The 17,937-nt window shown below is 39.4% G+C and overlaps 1 protein-coding gene and 1 long non-coding RNA gene across 5 annotated transcripts in view; one reads left to right on the forward strand and one right to left on the reverse strand.

The window, feature by feature from the left end:
• The window catches only part of LOC105416274 (zinc finger protein 385B-like), a 40,837-nt gene that overhangs the window by 5,375 nt on the left and 17,525 nt on the right, over positions 1 to 17,937 (forward strand). For 2 of the 4 annotated variants that reach the window (XM_029849631.1, XM_029849646.1), the window contains exon 2: positions 10,529 to 10,804. In XM_029849631.1, coding sequence (XP_029705491.1) covers positions 10,529 to 10,804 — 276 coding nt within the window. Of the gene's footprint in view, positions 1 to 9,953; positions 10,056 to 10,528; positions 10,805 to 17,355; positions 17,587 to 17,937 lie in introns of those variants that run through there. The other 2 variants (XM_029849638.1, XM_029849654.1) reach the window with 2 other exon arrangements.
• LOC115252973 (uncharacterized) lies at positions 13,570 to 17,289 on the reverse strand. Its single transcript, XR_003891272.1, has 2 exons — positions 17,186 to 17,289; positions 13,570 to 13,719 (listed from the first exon to the last, which is right to left on the reverse strand). It is a non-coding gene; the product is annotated as an uncharacterized lncRNA (long non-coding RNA).

Raw genomic sequence — 17,937 nt, forward strand, 5'->3', positions numbered from 1 at the left:
TAAGGGGTTCACAGATTGATGCCAAGTTCTGTTTAACCTAGTAAGGTAATCTTCAAATATCAGGTTTTGGTTTATTTGTGCATTTTGTGTATTTATTTCCTTTTCCCCTGTAGCTTCTCCAGGCTTTCCATCAATTATAAAAGCAGGACCAATCCTCAGTCTTGTGTTCTTATCTATTTCAGTTCAACTCCAGCCTCCGCTGTGGCTGCAATTAACCTCTCGGATCGAGTACAAATGGTGAAGCTCTCCATTTACCACTTTTAATTAACAATTTAATTATATTTAAGTGATTCAAACTGACTTTAAAGACTACGCATTGGTTTATTTGTTGAAAAGAAAAAGGCGCAGGTGCTTCTTCTTTGCCACACTTCGGTGAAACAGGGAGCTAATTCAGGCAATTAAACTTGTTTAAAGAGTAGATATTGGTTTTATTATAACTTAATCTAATTTTAACTTCAGGTTTTTCCAATTATGATTCAGCTTTGGTACAAATAACCTGGATGAATGATAAAAAATTAAAAGTAATGCCATGTATCCATCAAAGCAGTTCTAAAGAGGATAGTGAATCTATGCAGTTAATTACTAATGCCAGAATCCACAGAATGCATTTTATACACATATTCATGAGTATATTAAGCGGGAAATAGCAGAGTTTATTCATGCTTAATCCAGCTATAACATCAAATATTTAAAATGTTATCATTTTAGCCAACCAGTTTCACAGGAACTGAACATTATTCCAATTTATCAGCTCAAAATGTCATTGAACAGCAAATTAAAAGCATTTTTTTTCTTTTTTACTATATACATATACATATATTCTTTCCTATATACATTTCATGCTATGAGTTGCATTTATCTGTAAATAAGTTAATGGCACTGATTCTTCCTCCTTACATCACCCAAATCATTCAGTAGGGTTCTTTTTAAATAAAGAGAAATGCCCACACAAATATTTTGGTAGCTCTACAACTGAATTTAGCAAAAGAATCAAAATAAATAATAGAAAAGCAGTTTGGGTCGTGTTTTTAAAGCAGACACACTGAAAAGGTGCAGCCAGACAGAAGACCCAGGCAGTCTAACAATGAATCACTGGACTCTATTTTCTGCTCGGATGCACAAAAATAAACAAAGTGGGAGGAATCGACAATTGGAAGGTGTGTCACCGCTGACTTGGGCCTGACTATTTTAATCCTTCTAGATGCCCGTAACTCAACTTGATTTTTTATTTTTTATTTTTTCCTGCTCTTTCACGCTGAGGTCTTAAAACGATTCACATCTTCAGCACGATTCTTTCCCGGTGCATCCATTGTTGCCGTGCTCAGCTCCAGACCAGCAAGAAGCTGTTTGGATGGAGGAAAAAAAGACACGTGCTCTGCACAACGATGCCAGTATTCATGCATTTGGACCTCTGCTGTACAACATGGAGATAGGGACCCTGTTCCTTCCACAGTGTTGTTATACCTAAAAGACAAAGTGCCGGCAGATTCAAGATTTACCTCAGTGTTACATTTAGGTGCTGGGAAAAATAAGAGCTTTCACCCACATGTCTTTCAATAGAACGAGGCAATCTCATGGTGACATCGCCATTATAATATTATACTGGACATATAAATGGAAATGAAAACCTGGACTGTGTTTGTATTTATTATTTGTTTTCCACAGTGCAAAGGCTTGATTTGACCCACTGTTACATCCTCTTTGCATCCCATTGAATAGGACTGTCGGTTGCTTCTGATGACAGCAAGGAGGAGAAGGCGAGAGCTTTATGTCATAATCATAAGCTTTAGTCTTGTTATCATCCATATTACCACGATTGGAATAACTGCTTTATATGGCCCTCCAATTGTTACATGCTCGCTAAGCTTTTGCAGCCCACTGTTTATCATTACACCAGGTCTGTGTTAAAAATGATTTACATTCCTAAAGTTTATTATTTTAAAGGTTTAAATGCTGCTTTTATAAGAGTACTCGATCCAACTTGAAATACTAAAGTGGCGCTTTTCTTGCCCAAATTCGAGCTGTTTCTTTGTCACAAAAAGCAATCAACAAAATAAAAGCAACCATTAAATGCAGTAAGTTCCGCTAAGGTGTGGTAATGAAAAATTCCTTTTCAATATACTGTTTCAATTCCAAGTTTTAAATTGGTAACTATTTGTTGTTGTTCAGCAGGTGAACTAGATATATATTCTAGTATTCTGTAAAATAGGATGTATTTCTCCTTTTGTAAACCACAGCAGTTTCCTTTCCTTCTTTGTATTCGGTTATTTTTTGGCTGTTCATCTGCACATTTGGAGTTCTCATACTGTCATCCGTGTACGAGTCACATTTGCTTTGGCCGGGGGTGGATTCTCCCAGATGGTTGCTGACAGATGCCCACAGTTGTTGCCCTTGGTCCGAGTGCAGTCCCGCCCTCCAGATAAAAACATAAATAAAGCTGTTCTTGATTTTAACCGCCGACACCGTAGGCAGAGTTGCACTCAAATGCGGACCCAAGAGGCAGACCAAGTTTACGTGTTAACAAGAAGTGTGACAAATGCAAAAACTGCTAAAATTTAAAGTTGAGGAATAAATGTGATTACATTGCAGTGCTTAAGTACAATTAGAAATACATGGTGAAACTTAATCAAACTCAAGGAAGGATGCTTTAAAGACAAGGACAGTGGCATATTTACAAGGTTACAAGCACGGATGTTCGACATCTGATAGACTGGAAGGAGAACAGCTTTTATAGATGATAGGAAGTGGCAGAGGTCAGGCTGAATGGATACAACAATCACACGATTCAGGAGGAGAAGAGGTAGACAGAGGAGAGACCAAAGCAGACAGGAAACAAAATAGACAACACAAGAACACCAAAACAATCCCAGAAACAGCTTACATCCTGCCAGTGTACACACCTCCCACCCGCCTGGTTATTTAACACATAGTTACTCTTCTTCCTTTATTTACGGTTAGTAACGGCCGATGAATGAGTAATATTGGAGCACTGGGGATTTTATGTAAGCTAAGGAGGGAACCCGTGGATAAGGTGAGGCCCTTCACTCCTTCACACCACAAATAATGTCGTGCACTTTGCGTGTAGACAGAACCGCATTCCCTAATCCCATGGAACTAACAGCAGCTGCAACATTTCTGTGATTTCATTTATAATGGATGGCAACCTGTCAGGATCAAACGGATAACATTCTGTGGCGGCTCGCGGCGATGCAAGCAGTCATGTGGTGTTGTCAGGTGACCGCTCTGTGGAGGTACGGGAGTGGCCCGCCTGAGTTTCTGTGAGCCAGATGTGATTAAGATGTGATACATCTGTTTGAACGGAAACATTTCCTCTGCACCAAACTTTAGCAAACAAAAGCTGGATGGATGGATGGATGATGGATGGATGGATGGATGGATGGATGGATGGATGGATGATGGATGGATGGATGGATGGATGGATGGATGGATGGATGGATGGATAGATAGATAGATAGATAGATAGATAGATAGATAGATAGATAGATAGATAGATAGATAGATAGATAGATAGATAGACTCTAAATGTTTTTTCATTTCCATCCCATGCATTTTAATTGACGCATTGATTACATCTTTTGGCTCAGGCCATGTTGCATGTACGAGCTAGGGTGTGTGTGCATGTGTGTTTGTGTGTGTCTGGTCCTCCACAGCCTTCCAACACACCAGCCAGACTGACAGCTGCTTCACCTCATATCTGCCTCATTGTGACACCTATGTGTTACAGACAACATACAGTGGATTACACACACTTAGTGATGGCAGGTTGTGTGTGTGTGTGTGTGTGTGTCCCCAGATAGTAGTGGTCTAATTAAAGAGCTGGCATGTCAAAAACTGGCTCTCTCTTTGTTTAACATTGATCTAATCTCCAGTTACAAGTGTGTGTGTTCACGCATGTGTGTGTGTTCTGCTTGTCTGGCACATTTGAGTGTGTTTGAAGACTCAGGTCATTCCACATAACCTTGTGTTTCTAGAAGTTACATGCCGTACATGACAGGAAATTCGACAAGTGCTTCCATTAATATTAACGTATAAATCACTGCTTCTGACCCAACACAATTTTCTTGATCTGGCTAATTAAGAAAAAAGTTTAATGTCTTTGAATCAAATGGTTACAACTTATTTTAAAGTTGTTTTTTTATATGCATTATCAGACTTTACTTGTGGAGCTGACGGGAAATAGATTGAAATGATAAAGTAAATTTTCACCCATATTCTCGGGTGAACATTTACTTATCCTGTTTGGTTTTAAATTTATCGCTGATGTAAATAATTCACCTTTAGAGGAAGAAATCAAATAATCCATCGGAGGGCATTTAAGTTGAGCTTGTAAAACTACTCTGAAGAAAGTAGTTTGTAAAATAAAACTTTGATTTTTTTATTTTTTTTTAAAGGATTCATGACAAAAATATACCCAGTTGGTCTATAAATTGTGTCCAAGCCTCCATTTCAACATTTGGCTGTCGTGCATATTCCTAGTATCAGAGTCTCGGGGAAATGTGGACTAAAAATATGCAGCCTCTTAACAACTCCCACTCACTTACCCAACAGAGTGAATCACTGCTTTATATGAGCAGCGCATTTGCAAATGACCTTGTCACAAAAAACTTACACAGAATACAAGTCATGTTATTGGATTATCCATGCCAACCGTTTCATTTATATATAAATATACATAAGCAAAATGCTATATGCACTGTGTACATACTCTGGGTTTGCTCTGCTACTATCTGCTGCTCCAACAGTCTCTTGGTTAATGCACCTTTTTGACGGTGTGCATATGAGTCATTCTCCTCCTCAAGCATTGCGATCTTGCTTACTGCTGTAACCCGTTTAAATATCTTCGCTTCTCCCTTCCACATCATCCGCCAGGGCTGCGTGTTGGCCAGTTTCCTCACTGGTGGGTTCAGAATGAGAGATTCTGTTTTAAAATGGGAGTTATTCTGTGTATTTTACCGTCAGTCCCAGGAGAGACTGTCGGACTGACATCACCGTCACTGATTCTCTACCATAAATTAGCCCCTAAAACCTACAGCAGATTACAGAGAGCAATATGTTAAAGTTATTTTTTTTCTTTCTTGAACCCTTCTGGGCTGATATAGCTTAATTTTGCATTTAGACCTGGCAGTAAGGTGTCAGAAGACAATTATCTGAAGTGGTTAATCCTCATTTCTGGACAGATGCTGCCTCTGGTGCATATCGGCTGAATTTATTCGATCATCTCCGCCTTTGTTCATATTCCTTTGCCTTTCCTGCACAAATTACAGCGTAATTTCACTGCAATTTGTGTGGAAAAGCATTAGATTTGTATTTTCGCTGGCTGTGTTGCCTAGAAACACAGCTGTAATTGTAGGGTTAGTCTGCCTGTCACTCAATTGCTCCTTTTAACCAAAAAAAAGGCCTTTTGGTGTCTCTGTTCTTGTCTGTTCTTGTGCCGTGTTGTGCCTTCATCTGACATGTTGCATTCAGACGGGCTCATCACATATTAAATATATCCCATGATGTCTTCAGCAACATTATTGCTGGTGTTACGCCATCGCCCAGTGCCGTGTCAGGCCGGGCGCTTTATTTTCTGTCATCTGTTCTTGATGTAATGGAACAGTGATGACAGGTGTTGCCAGGGATCTCACCTTGACCTTAGCGTCTCCAGTGCTCTCAGCATAAGTTGAAAGTTTAATTAAGAAATATCTAAAGCCTTATCACATCTGCATTAAACCAGTTTAATCCAGGACATTTCTGACCAAAAACAGACATTTATGAAATTTTAAAGTAGCTTTTTTTGGTTTTGTCTGCAATTATTGGGGATTTAATAGATTTTTCCTGATCATATATAATGTAGAGGTGTAAATATAGGTACAGCCAAAAACTCTTCACTATTATGAAAAACAGTAGGGGATTAAGCAGCTATTTATAGAAAGTTATGTTCAATGTTCTTCTATGTACCCTTGAGCAAAACGGACAATTGGCATCATCCACATGCTGACGAGTAAATCTATCCTATAATTCGACGTTAATACACTTTAAAAAATTATCATAACTTACAAAAAAATCCCCTTCTGATCTCCATAAAGCTCCAAATGCAGCACTGCTGTACTCAGATGTGTGTACAGTGGATTGAAGGTGTCTTTGATGATATAATCTGATTATTCGTTCACGGTGCCAAAGCTTTTCCTGCAGCAATCCCTTTCAGAGGTTTGTGATCAACAATTTTGCCCCAGAACTGAATCAAGAAGACACCAAAACCACACAGCAACGCATCATAAAGACAGTGGCAGCGGCTTTCCCGAAGAAGGTCGGCAGTTTTATAGCTGCCCACCTGGTTGGACCTGCTTGGCTCCAATCCACCTCCCCACAATGAGAGATTAGCATTTAGGATCCTCGTGGAAACACTGATGAACAAGTGTTGCGGCAGAGAGGAACAGCTGCAGATGAGACGGGGCTACATATTTAGCTAGTGACTTTAGCATGTTGTTTTATTTTCCTGAGAATCATGCTATAGCAACGCTAACGTATGCATCCAGAAATAATGAACACCAAAGCTGCATGATATAAAAAAAACAAAAATTGATTAAGAAATACTCAACAGCATTTACAATTAAGTCTTAGCTGTGCGTCCAAGATCTTAATTTGACACTTTAAACCCAGATCCAAATGCAGGCATTATTGATTTGTTAGATTTTTCTTTCATCCTTTGAGACCGTGTCAGCTGTCTGGATGTCAGAGGGCAAAAATGAGCGAGCCGTCATCAACGTCGGCAGCGGTTTGGACCCCAGCAGACATGAATAAGTCTCTTGCTGGATCGGTGGAACTTCATTTCTGTAAAGTTGCATCAGACAATAAGAAGACAACTGTGGGCAGATGAAGTTAGAGTCACTCAGATGAAGATGTCATCTTAATCAGCTGGAAAGACGTCAGTTGAGTCATTGTGATTGAACTCCTCTGCCAGCATGCAGATGCAGGGTGTTTTGCTGAGTCAAGATCATGCCACGACAAAGAGAATTATTAACTCAAGGATTTAGTTTATTGGTTTATCCACTAGTTCTTTGTCTCTCTTTTTGTTCTCTTCTTTTACCTGATTCATTTTCCCCTCAAAATACTGAATATAAATTGACATTTTTACTAATAATTTTTACTTTTCGTTAGGGTTAGGGTTATTTTTCTTTTCTTTCTTCAATTGCCTTTTGATAGGAAAGTCATTATAGTTCAAAGATGGTTCAAAACAAACCTACACATTTTTTGATATTTACACTTATGCACTTATTTAAGTAAAACTACAGTATTTTTATGTAGATTTTATGTTTTGTCCCTTTTTTGAGCATTAGGGATGTAAATTTTAAAATACTGCACATCATGCAGTAAAGTCTGCAGTTAAAAAATAATAGGACAGAAAATATGAATGTGATGATCAGAAATGTCAATAATTAATACATATCGTGTTCGCAGCATATATTTTCTTTTTGAATATCACATTTAGGATTTTGTACAGTGCCAAAAGCCACAATTCATGCCTCACTCGCTGCTTTTATATTTAAGCAGTACCACCTTAAAAAATTCTAAAAGACGGCAGCGGAAAACATTTTCTTTCAAATCCATTGTTTTCCATCTGCATCTGTAGAGAGATAGAAAGGTGGGGGCACAAGAGAAGGAAGAGAGGAGAGAGGGGAATGCAAACAACTTTTGTTTGATTCTTGCAATCAAACATGCATTAGACTCAAACCTTGCCAAATGCCTTATAATCAAATTCATTTTGGGTCTGGATTGTATTACTCCAGGATTTTATTTTTACTCTGTTGGCTCTGGTAGGTCTCTCCTATCTTTACCAGCTACTGTTGCATGGAGGAGTAACTTAATCTGTTTATTCCATAGTTGCGGACTGGCCTTCTCAGGTGCCAAACAGGGTGGAAAGCCCTCAGTGTGGTAGCAACAAAGCACCCAAAAAGCACCAGCTGCTGGCCTCACAGGATGGCAACATGCAGAAGAAGCTTTTAGTAGGCAGCTTATTAGGTGGCTTCTGCAGCTGAACACACCACAGAGAGTGAGCGAAGAAACCTGGGCAACTGGTTGGTATCAGAGGATACTTTTCAAAGTTTTGGAGGGTTATTCCGCAGACTGTCAAAGACGCAAAAGAAGTCTTCATCCATAAATAGAAGGTCCTTGTAAACGCAAACAGAATTAGATCACCGATGTTTGACTTCCTGATTCATGATGCTGCTGATTTATTATTGATCTTCTAAAATGACTAACATTTCTACCCATAAAGGGACTTTGAGCTCTTATCCAGCAGCTGGCTGATGACACTGAGGTAAATTTTCAACTCAGACAGGTCAGTGTCTGGAAAAAGCAGTCTGGCACAGCATCTGTCCATGTTTCAAATGTTGTTGGGCTCATCAGTGGCAGCAGGAGCGCCGGTTAGCCAGTTGATGTTTGTACATTTAAACAGCCATGAATCGGTAATCACATCAGTTAAATGGCACAAATCAAAAAGCAGAAAAGGCTCAGACTAAAAGGTTTGGGCCCAGACCCTGGTGGCGAGGGTGGATATTACATGATGAAAATAAGGTTGAGGGTGGATGAGGTGCTGAAGAGGGGCAGAGGTCGGTTGCCAAACGACGATGACAGATGGATGAGAAGAGAGAGCACTTTCAAATTTGGCAGCTACGTGGGAGCAGCTAAAAGGGGAGCGTATCTAATTGTAATTGAAGCAGGAAGGAACGAAGGAAAATTATGTGCACATGGGGAGAAATCCTTCCTGATTGAACTTTGGTTTAGCCTCATGAGTTCTTCTTCTTCGTGGAATATGGACCATCAAACCACCGCACTACTGCGCTGTCCTTGATTAACGGGAACATTTTTAGCAAATGCTGTTACTTTTATCTACCTTACACGGTGCAGGAATCACCTCTAGTGGTGTGGTACAAATACCAATGGCCCCAGCTCATACTTGATACTCTGCTGGTGCTGGATTTACCACCTCTCCTCCAATTGATCCTCAAAGGATTCAAAGTGTAGTCAGTCTAATTACAGAGCCTTAAAAGAGTCCTGTATTTTCAGTACGAATGAGATATCGCTGCTTCTTGATAGTCCCAAGTTAATCTACAGTCCCCAAAGTGGGCAGAGAGTGCCCCCACAACTGGGAGAGGGTACGGCCCCGCACGGGTTTTTGGGACTGGTAAATGTAAATATCCCCCAGAGTCAGAGCTTGTTTGCATGTATTTGCTCTCGAATTGTCGTGGTTTCCATTAAACTCTGGAGTGACCAAAGAAACCATTGTTGATATAATGAGAAGTTTTACTGTAGCCTCTGTTCATTCATGGACAGGCTTCTTCTTTGAGACAAGCTTACGCTATTGGCAGTGAACAGAAAAGCATCTTCAAAATGAGATTTCACTCCAAATCAGTGCTAAATGATTCAGTAAACTCATATTTGGGCAACTTTATGTTCAGCATGTTCCCCGTATCCCCTTACCTTCTAGAATGGGGTGAGAAAATGGTTCCAGGGGTTACACTCAGACACCCCATCCTCATTTATTCTAAATTGTTTTAGCTGTTTAACGATTACTGTGACATTTTGATAAATCAGTATAATGATAGAGTTCTTAGATCCTCATTAGCCCAATGACATAAATTATGTACTTTGACAGAAAATGAATGAAATATGTTATCGGTCAACATGCAACCGAGATATTGTTTTCCAAACATTAATATTGAGGAATATATACCTTATACCGTTTGCTCACTATGTGTATTGACATATTTTTTGCTTCCCAGCTTTTATTTTTGAACAATTCTGTTGTGTTCTAGCGTGTTTGCTGTGAAGTCCTGCCTGCAGGCTCTGCACCACAAACTGTCCTGTCCACCGTCAGGCTGCGCAATCGTCATAATCACAGTAATTACGCGCAGCTTTGAAGTTCACGTCGCTGGTAGGAGGCTGATGTATTCCGGTGGACAAATTTCCATAATACTTTCATCTCCTAACCAGTCAAATTGAATTTCCAGAGCTGCAAAGATTCCTACAAATGATGGGTTTCTGTCGGATTGGTGCGTTCACTGAGCCTGACGATTAACTGTCCAGCAACGGGACTTAATTGATTCCGTTATCTTGAGCGGCCAAACAAAGAATGCAGTTACACTTTGGGTCACCCCCGACACACATACAAAGCGAAGCATTTATTAAGCTGACGCTCATTTTACACCTCTAGCCACAATCGTTTAGCTCTTACAGGTATTAAAAGGTTGTGCGCGCTCACAAAGAGGTCGCTTTTTGTTCACTGGGAATCTGCAGCTCTCTATTGTATTGCAGTGACTTACTAAATCTAAAGGCTGGTTTATTATAAGTTATTTGACTGTCCAAGATAAAATATTTTTAAATAAATTTAGATATTTGAATGAATTCCAGAGACGCTGCACTGTTGCCCCCTTGTGGTTGTTTTAACAACATACAGCTCCATTTTTCTTAGATCCTTCCTACAAGCTTTCGATGAGTTAATGTCCCCCTGTTCTCATTTCTACAGATATGAAGCAAACACAAAAGCCAGAATTGTCACACAGCAACATTCCACCCAAAACTGAAGAAGGACAAGGGGATGGAGAAGAGGAGGAAGATGAGGAAGGAAAGAGGGTGTCAGAAGGGAACAGGCCCAAACGGGAGCGCCGTCAAAATTGCAACAGTGCCACGTTGTGCCAGGTGTGCAACATTCAACTCAACTCAAGAGCCCAGGCCCAGATCCACTACAGAGGAAAGACGCACCAGAGGAAGCTGCGGCGACTGGCCAAGGCTGTCAGCACAGGTAAGGATGTTCAGATTTTAGCATGAAGGTGCAATTTACTATCAATCATTTACACATAGAGGTTCTTATCCACTAATGAATGAATATACCAGAAACACCCCTATATTCTACATTTTTACATAAGTTTTATTTGTATATCGTTGACCTATTACACTTAACTGTGTACTTCTGCAACCATCATCTGCTGTATCGTACACTGAATCTAACAACAATCATTCAGGGTCCGACTGTGTATTTGAAATTGAAACAAAGTGTGTTTTAAATTCTCTGAGGCACAAGTGTGGCAACATTACTGATCAAGCTCCAATAATCCCCATCGGAGTGTTAAAGGTGCAACATGAGATGTGAAGCACCAGATAGTGAGAAAATGTAAAAAAAAATAAAAAAAGACGTCTGTGTTTGGGATTAGCTTGTGATCTCACCCACCGCTGAAACTCTCATAACTTTCTGTTTGCTTAACAGCATCACAAACTGCCATAAGATGAGCACAGCTTCATCAGCAACTCTCAAACAGAAACAGAACATCATAAACTCCCTCAAATTGTTATTTACCTCCGAGCTGTTGTGATGTAGTAATCGTTCTCTTATTTTGGTGTCCACATTTTTATAGTTCTTTTTTTTTTACTGCGATGGACCTGTGGCACATGGAAATACTGCCGTTCTCTTGAGCTGCAGCAGTTACACTGCTGGCACGTTACCTGCTTCCTATCCTCAGTGTCATATATTGCTGTATAGGCATATTCTGGCACAAATACATTGTTTCAAACATTTTTGGTGAAAAAGTAAAGATAAATGCCTTAGTTCTGGGCGATGTTTCATTATGGTGCAGATATTTTCCACCCACCTGTTTGACGAGAGACCATTCATCACCTACTGCCATCTGCATCACACCGCCACACTGACCAGCCTGATCAATCAACACTCCCAAAAATCAGACGCTAATGAGCAACTGGCAAATAAGGTGGCACGTTCTAATGTTGATTTATGACTCTCTCTCTCTCTTCGTTTCCAACGTAATAATGCATGAAATGTATTCATTCAATAGCTATTATTTATTTCGGCCTTTGCAGATCATCAATCTTACTTAGTCAGACATGTTCGTTTTCCCAATTTCTAAGGTGGCACCTATTGTACTTTTTTGGATTAAGAAACTAATTTGGTCTTCCAGGTTTTTGCCAGATCTGTCGACACTACTGGTGATCAAAGGTTTGATATGGTTTAGTTGCCTAAGAATTTAGCAAAGCCTAAAGAAATATAATAGAATAATTGCAAGAAAGACTATATGAATCCTGGATTTATTGGCTTTCATTGGATTGGATTTATTTGAACCAGGATTTAGCCAACCTGGAGTCGAGCAATGTGAATAGACTGGAGGTGTTGGTTAAAATTGTCCTGCCCTGCAAAAACACATGCATGTAGCTGAAAAGGGTTGCAAAGGTATCGAAAAGCCTTCATGTTCATGTGTCCACAAGATTGTCTATAAATGGAGAAAGTGGCTGATAAAGACTTCTCTAAGAAATCTCTGGTAAATGCTAACATTTTAGTAGACAAATCTAGTAAAACATTAAACAACAATGGAGTTCATGGGGGGACACCAAGGAGGAATCCACCGCTGTCCAACACATTTGTTACACATTTAAAGTTTGCTGGAGAGCAGCTGGATGTTCCAGAGCACTGCTGGCAAAATATTCTGAGGACAGAAGAAACTAAAATTCAATTTATGATGGAAGGAGCATCATAAACACACCTTAAAACACACCTTCTGGAGTGACCCAATCAGAGCTCTGACCTCGATTGAGATGCTTTAGCATGACCTCAAGAAAGCAATTAACACCAAGAATATTGAACTAAACTGAATGGTTGGTTGAGGGTATTGTTGCCAAAGGAGCTCAACCAGTCTCTAAATCCAAAGGTTTGCATACTTTTTCTACCTTGCACTTGAATGTTTACATGTTATGTTTGGCAAAAAATGTGTCAAATTTTAAAGAAATCCAAGCAATCCAAAAAGGTTCACATCATTCTTCTTGCAACTGTATGTATGTTGGACTTACACAAAGAAGCAGTACAACCATTTTTTTGCGTGTCAATGTGCAATGAAGAAAGTAAACCATAAAATGATATAAACCTGTAATATATCTGGATTTGATCATTTATTTTGAAAAATAATCATCTTCTGCTTGGTGCAGACATTATGTTCTCTTATTCTGCGTTATTATACCCTGCAGGGTCTTGTTCTGGAAGAGAATGGCTTGAGAGAGAGAGAGGGAGAGGGAGAGGTTGGGTAAACACCAACCTGACAATCTACTATATACTCTATCTATATACTCTGTGGGACGGTTTTGTCTGCCGGTTGCATTTTTATATTTTACAGCTTTTGGTTTTTGTTTCTGAAAATGTTTCGCCCCCTAGTGGCATCGAGGTTTTGCACCTGTAGAGAATGTGTATGATGCTGTCTTTCAGGTGGGCTGTTTCGCCTTTTTCTGGTCATTTTAAATTTGACTTGGATTCTACAGACCTTGAATGTGAGCGGCTTGATTTCATTCTGTGGAAGTTTTTTCCAAATATTGTGGTGTTGTCATGGCATTATGTATCTGACTCATTTAGAAAGACATTTTTGTTTGAAGGCTGGAGTAAATTCGTGGTTGAGATCAATAATAATTCACATCTGATGGTGGAACAATCATGTTTAGTATGAATCAGAATGATAATAATACAATAAAAAACACATTGTGGTTGAACCCCAACAACATCAGGAAAGGCAGAGGTCAAGCAAACGGTCTGCTGCAGGCCACTGTTGGAGCCATAGCCAATGTTTAATAATGGTTGTTTAGATGAGGCTTGCTCATGGGCAGCGTGTGGCATCGTCTCTGGGTGAAGAGTCAGTGTGTTCCCCACACACAGCAGAGATTTCTCACCTGCATTTGAAACAAAAATCCGGTGTGAATGATACAACTTGGTTTGATTTGCTTCAGAATCTAACAACATTGTAATCACATTGACAAAATAAAACCTTTCAATTAATAATAATTGGCAGAGGAAAACAATGCAGCATTATTTGATCCAAGTAATAATTATGGTACAAAATGGTATATACTATTTAAATTTTTATTACATGGGAACCAGAGCAGCCAATGACGCCCCCACAATCTCTTCTTAGTTAATAAATGAATCATTAGCTTTGGTCCTCACCAAAAACTCATCTTTCATTGTTATTAATAAGGAAAATATATAGAATTTCATGTAAAACTAAAATGTTTTGTATTTATCAATTTTCAAAATATTTAATAGCTTATTTCTAAAATTGTGTGCTTTATTTAGGTATTTAAATTTTTATTACATGGGAACCAGAGCAGCCAATGACGCCCCCACAATCTCTTCTTAGTTAATAAATGAATCATTAGCTTTGGTCCTCACCAAAAACTCATCTTTCATTGTTATTAATAAGGAAAATATATAGAATTTCATGTAAAACTAAAATGTTTTGTATTTATCAATTTTCAAAATATTTAATAGCTTATTTCTAAAATTGTGTGCTTTATTTAGGTATTTGGTGGGAGAAGCATGAGCTGTCTGGGACTGTCTGTGCTGCGGTGTCAGACTAATAAGCCCATTCCCCTCCTGCAGATGAACTGCTGTCACTTTATTTAGCCTCTTGAATTGTTTGGTGGAATGAAAAGAGATCATAACAGGGCGACTGTCACATTTTTATTTATTTGTTTGCGTTCTCTGCAAAGGTCGGGAACCAGTGCTGGGTCACTGTCCAGCATTTGAATCTAATATTAATTACTTTATATAATTCCTTCTTTTAGAACTGTACCAATAGGTCTCATGTAATTGAGACATTTTGACGATGAAAGCATCCAAGACAAGAATCCAGACAGTCAAAGGCAAAAAGTCCTGATTATATTTGAAGTTGAAGTAGCTTTTAAGATATGTTGTATAATGTCTTATATTTGTGTACCAGTTATTTCTAAGCGCAGAAGAAACCTGCTGTCTAATGCATTTCCATTTGAACTGAAATATTACATTTTCAAGGTTCTTCCTTTGAGAATCGCTGTGTTTTGGGCTTTAAAATTTCCTTTGATGCAGGCTAAGAAGGATCAGGAAAAACACCTCTTTCTCCTTGCTGTCAGCTCTTTCTAGCATGCTGTTGTTTCGTGTCTTTGTGGTGCATCTCTCTCTGTCTCTCTGTCTCTCTATGTCTCTGTCTCTCTCTTGTGCTGGCGTTAATCCAAACAGAACTGACATCGAAACCCTCAGTTCTAACAGAAAGTTCATTCACAGGTGCAGAGGCCTCCAGGAATCATTTCACCTCAGGGCTCCTCTGTCCATCTACATCTGTTGTGGATGTTACAGGTCCACTCCACGTCAGCATCTGTTAGAATTATTTTAGGGTCAGGCTGATGCGTTTATTTATTTCTTTATAGGTAATTTAGTTACTATAGTTTCCTGATTTGGCACATCTGGCTACATAACCTAATGTCTTTAATCAGTATTTGACTCCTCCCATTTTTTTCAAGGATATAAATTGCTTCCTGCTTCCCTTCTGTCCAGATTTGTTTTGTCTCCTTACATTGTCTTTGTGGAGTGATAACTGACTTGAACAAACACTTGACCAAGTGAAGGCAAATCTATTTTGATTTGCCTTTGATTTTGTCGGGGGTAAGACTTATATTACATAATCTTATACGGGTATAGATTTGTGGCCAGTCTCCAAATGCAACTGGTGACATTTTTAAATGCAGGATGGTTTTTAGTTTTCCTAAATGTCACATAAATTGTCTAAAACCAGAAATGGCTGGAGGAGCCTGTAAATGTATCTTTAATGTCATTTTTGCAATTTTACATTTAAAATACTGTTCATATCTGAAGCTCCAGGAGTAAGGTATGATCGTTCCTTTGAAATGTTGGTATTACTTTAAATATTTCATCAGGATAATACCTCAGAGATTTTTTGCATTCTGTCATGATGTTTGGATACATCTCTTTGGACAGATGTGCTCTTGTTGCCTTATAACATTAGGATAAGGGTTAGGAAAAAAATACCGGTTTGTCTTAGTGGGTTTATGAGATTTTGTTCTGTATTTCCTCTTGTGCAAAAGAACCTGGAGTTGGGGATGATGAATCCAATCAAAACTCTCAAGGTCTTAGTTTGTCATGGCTGTTCGTGCTAAAACTGCCTGGTAATACTATTTTACACAGGGCAGATATAGACACATTTAAGGCTTATCTGGTGATTTTGCTGTTATAGATGGCAGCACACGGAGGCTATGTTGGATATTAGATCCATTACCCTGCAGTTAGGTCCCAGTTGATTAGCAAAATATGCATTTGGTACTCACATTTGAAATGTTCAATTATCTTATTAGATTTATGAAAACAGAATTTTGGACAGGTTTGGTCCTCGTCTCCCCTTACCTTTACTCTGAATCATGTGACAAGCCAGCTGCTCTTAAGAACATTTTGCATGTAGATACATTCACTCCACAAGTAAACACAGACATGCAGAGCCAATGTTTAGTAAGCTGGAGGAAATTGCTCTGACACACAAGCGCTCTGCTGGAGGCTTTCACCCTGCTTTTTCATTTAAATGCAGCAGTCTGAAATCAAGTGTAAAACTGTCAAGATTTGTCAGTGTTGTGATTTCACACCATTTATATTCAACAGGACAAGGTGTGTGTGTGTGTGTTTGTGTGTTTAGAGTCCTGAATTTTGTATTGAATATGATTAAAATGGCTGTGAAATCATAAATCAGGATGCATTCAAAGTGCCATCAAACTGAACTTAAAGGTCTGACACCACAGTCGCAAAAGAAAAACAACAGGACAAAATAATGTTAAATACTTAAATAAATAACAGCAGCAGCCATATCTGGCAAACTTCTTTTCTTCCACTGCACAATTTGGAAATAAAACCTATTGGAATTTAGGGCCATGCTTTATTACGTTCCAATAGTTGCACAATTTGAATGTTTCCATCAAGCCCCCTACACAGTTTGTCTCACATGACATCATCTTTCATTTGTGTTGTCATTGCTGTCAACAGAAGATGAATTGATCAATAATCCTGCCGCCAAATGTGTCGGGAAAGACCTCAAATCAAGCTCCCCTTTAAGTGCAGCAGTATTTTATACAGAACTGTGTGCAGAAGTTAGACAAATTGTTTTATATAGATGTTAAACACCACCAAGAAGGATATGCAATTCACATTTCCTAAATCAAACATGCAGGTGTGAACCCTGAATTGAGAACGGAGAGGAAGGAAGTAGAAAAAGGGAGGTTGGATGCTCATCCTGCATACAGCCCTCTCTCCATCTCTCTCTCTCTTAACCTCCCTCTCTCTCGCTCTCTTTCTCTCTCTCTCTCTCTCTTGCATACTCACACAGAGATGAGCACACACACATGCTCTTCAGGATCCCAGCATCTCACTCTCAGCCTCTTCTCTGTCTGGTGCTGCCTCACGTGTTCCTCTCCGCGTATTGAAAGGCGGCGTGACCTGCACAACGCACTTTAGCTGCTCAACGCGTACTTTGACGTGAACCTTCTTGAGCTGCTGCAGGTTTTGGACCATAGCCCGGTTGTGTCATTGAGCGAGCAACGGCTGGCACCTTCGCTGGAGTTTAGAGGATCAAAGTGGTGGAAAGAAGTTTAACCCGGGAAAGGTGGTTCTTTGGCATTGGTTTCACTGGTGTAATGGGAGCTGGACTGGCAGGAGAGACTTGAATCAAATGCAGAGGAAAGTGGAAATCAGAGGAATCCCAAAACACGTGGAAATGCTGTTTGGTAAGACTGCTTACGCTTATTCAGTTGCAGAGATGTAAAGTTCCCCCCCATGTATTAGAGTTCACCTTCATCAGTTTGCATTTCACGAATGTGACTCAACATCGTGGCTCAAGGGCAGCTTTGGTCTCCCGCCTGCCATCTGCCCTTTATCGGCTCCTCTGCATCCAAATTCAGTCCCCAGCCTATTTGTTTTTCCAATTGACCCATTTTAATGAAGCCAAGTGTGGAGTTCAGAGCAGCAGAAAACAGTTTCTCCCAGATGTGTCAAGTCATTTTTGCGCCACACAAGTGCCATCGTTGATGTCACTGTGTAGATTGTTGGCAATTATGACTTTTCCTCCTGGGGGAAAT

This window comes from Takifugu rubripes, chromosome 1, assembly GCF_901000725.2.
Source record: "Takifugu rubripes chromosome 1, fTakRub1.2, whole genome shotgun sequence".
NCBI classification, from domain to species: Eukaryota; Metazoa; Chordata; class Actinopteri; order Tetraodontiformes; family Tetraodontidae; genus Takifugu; species Takifugu rubripes.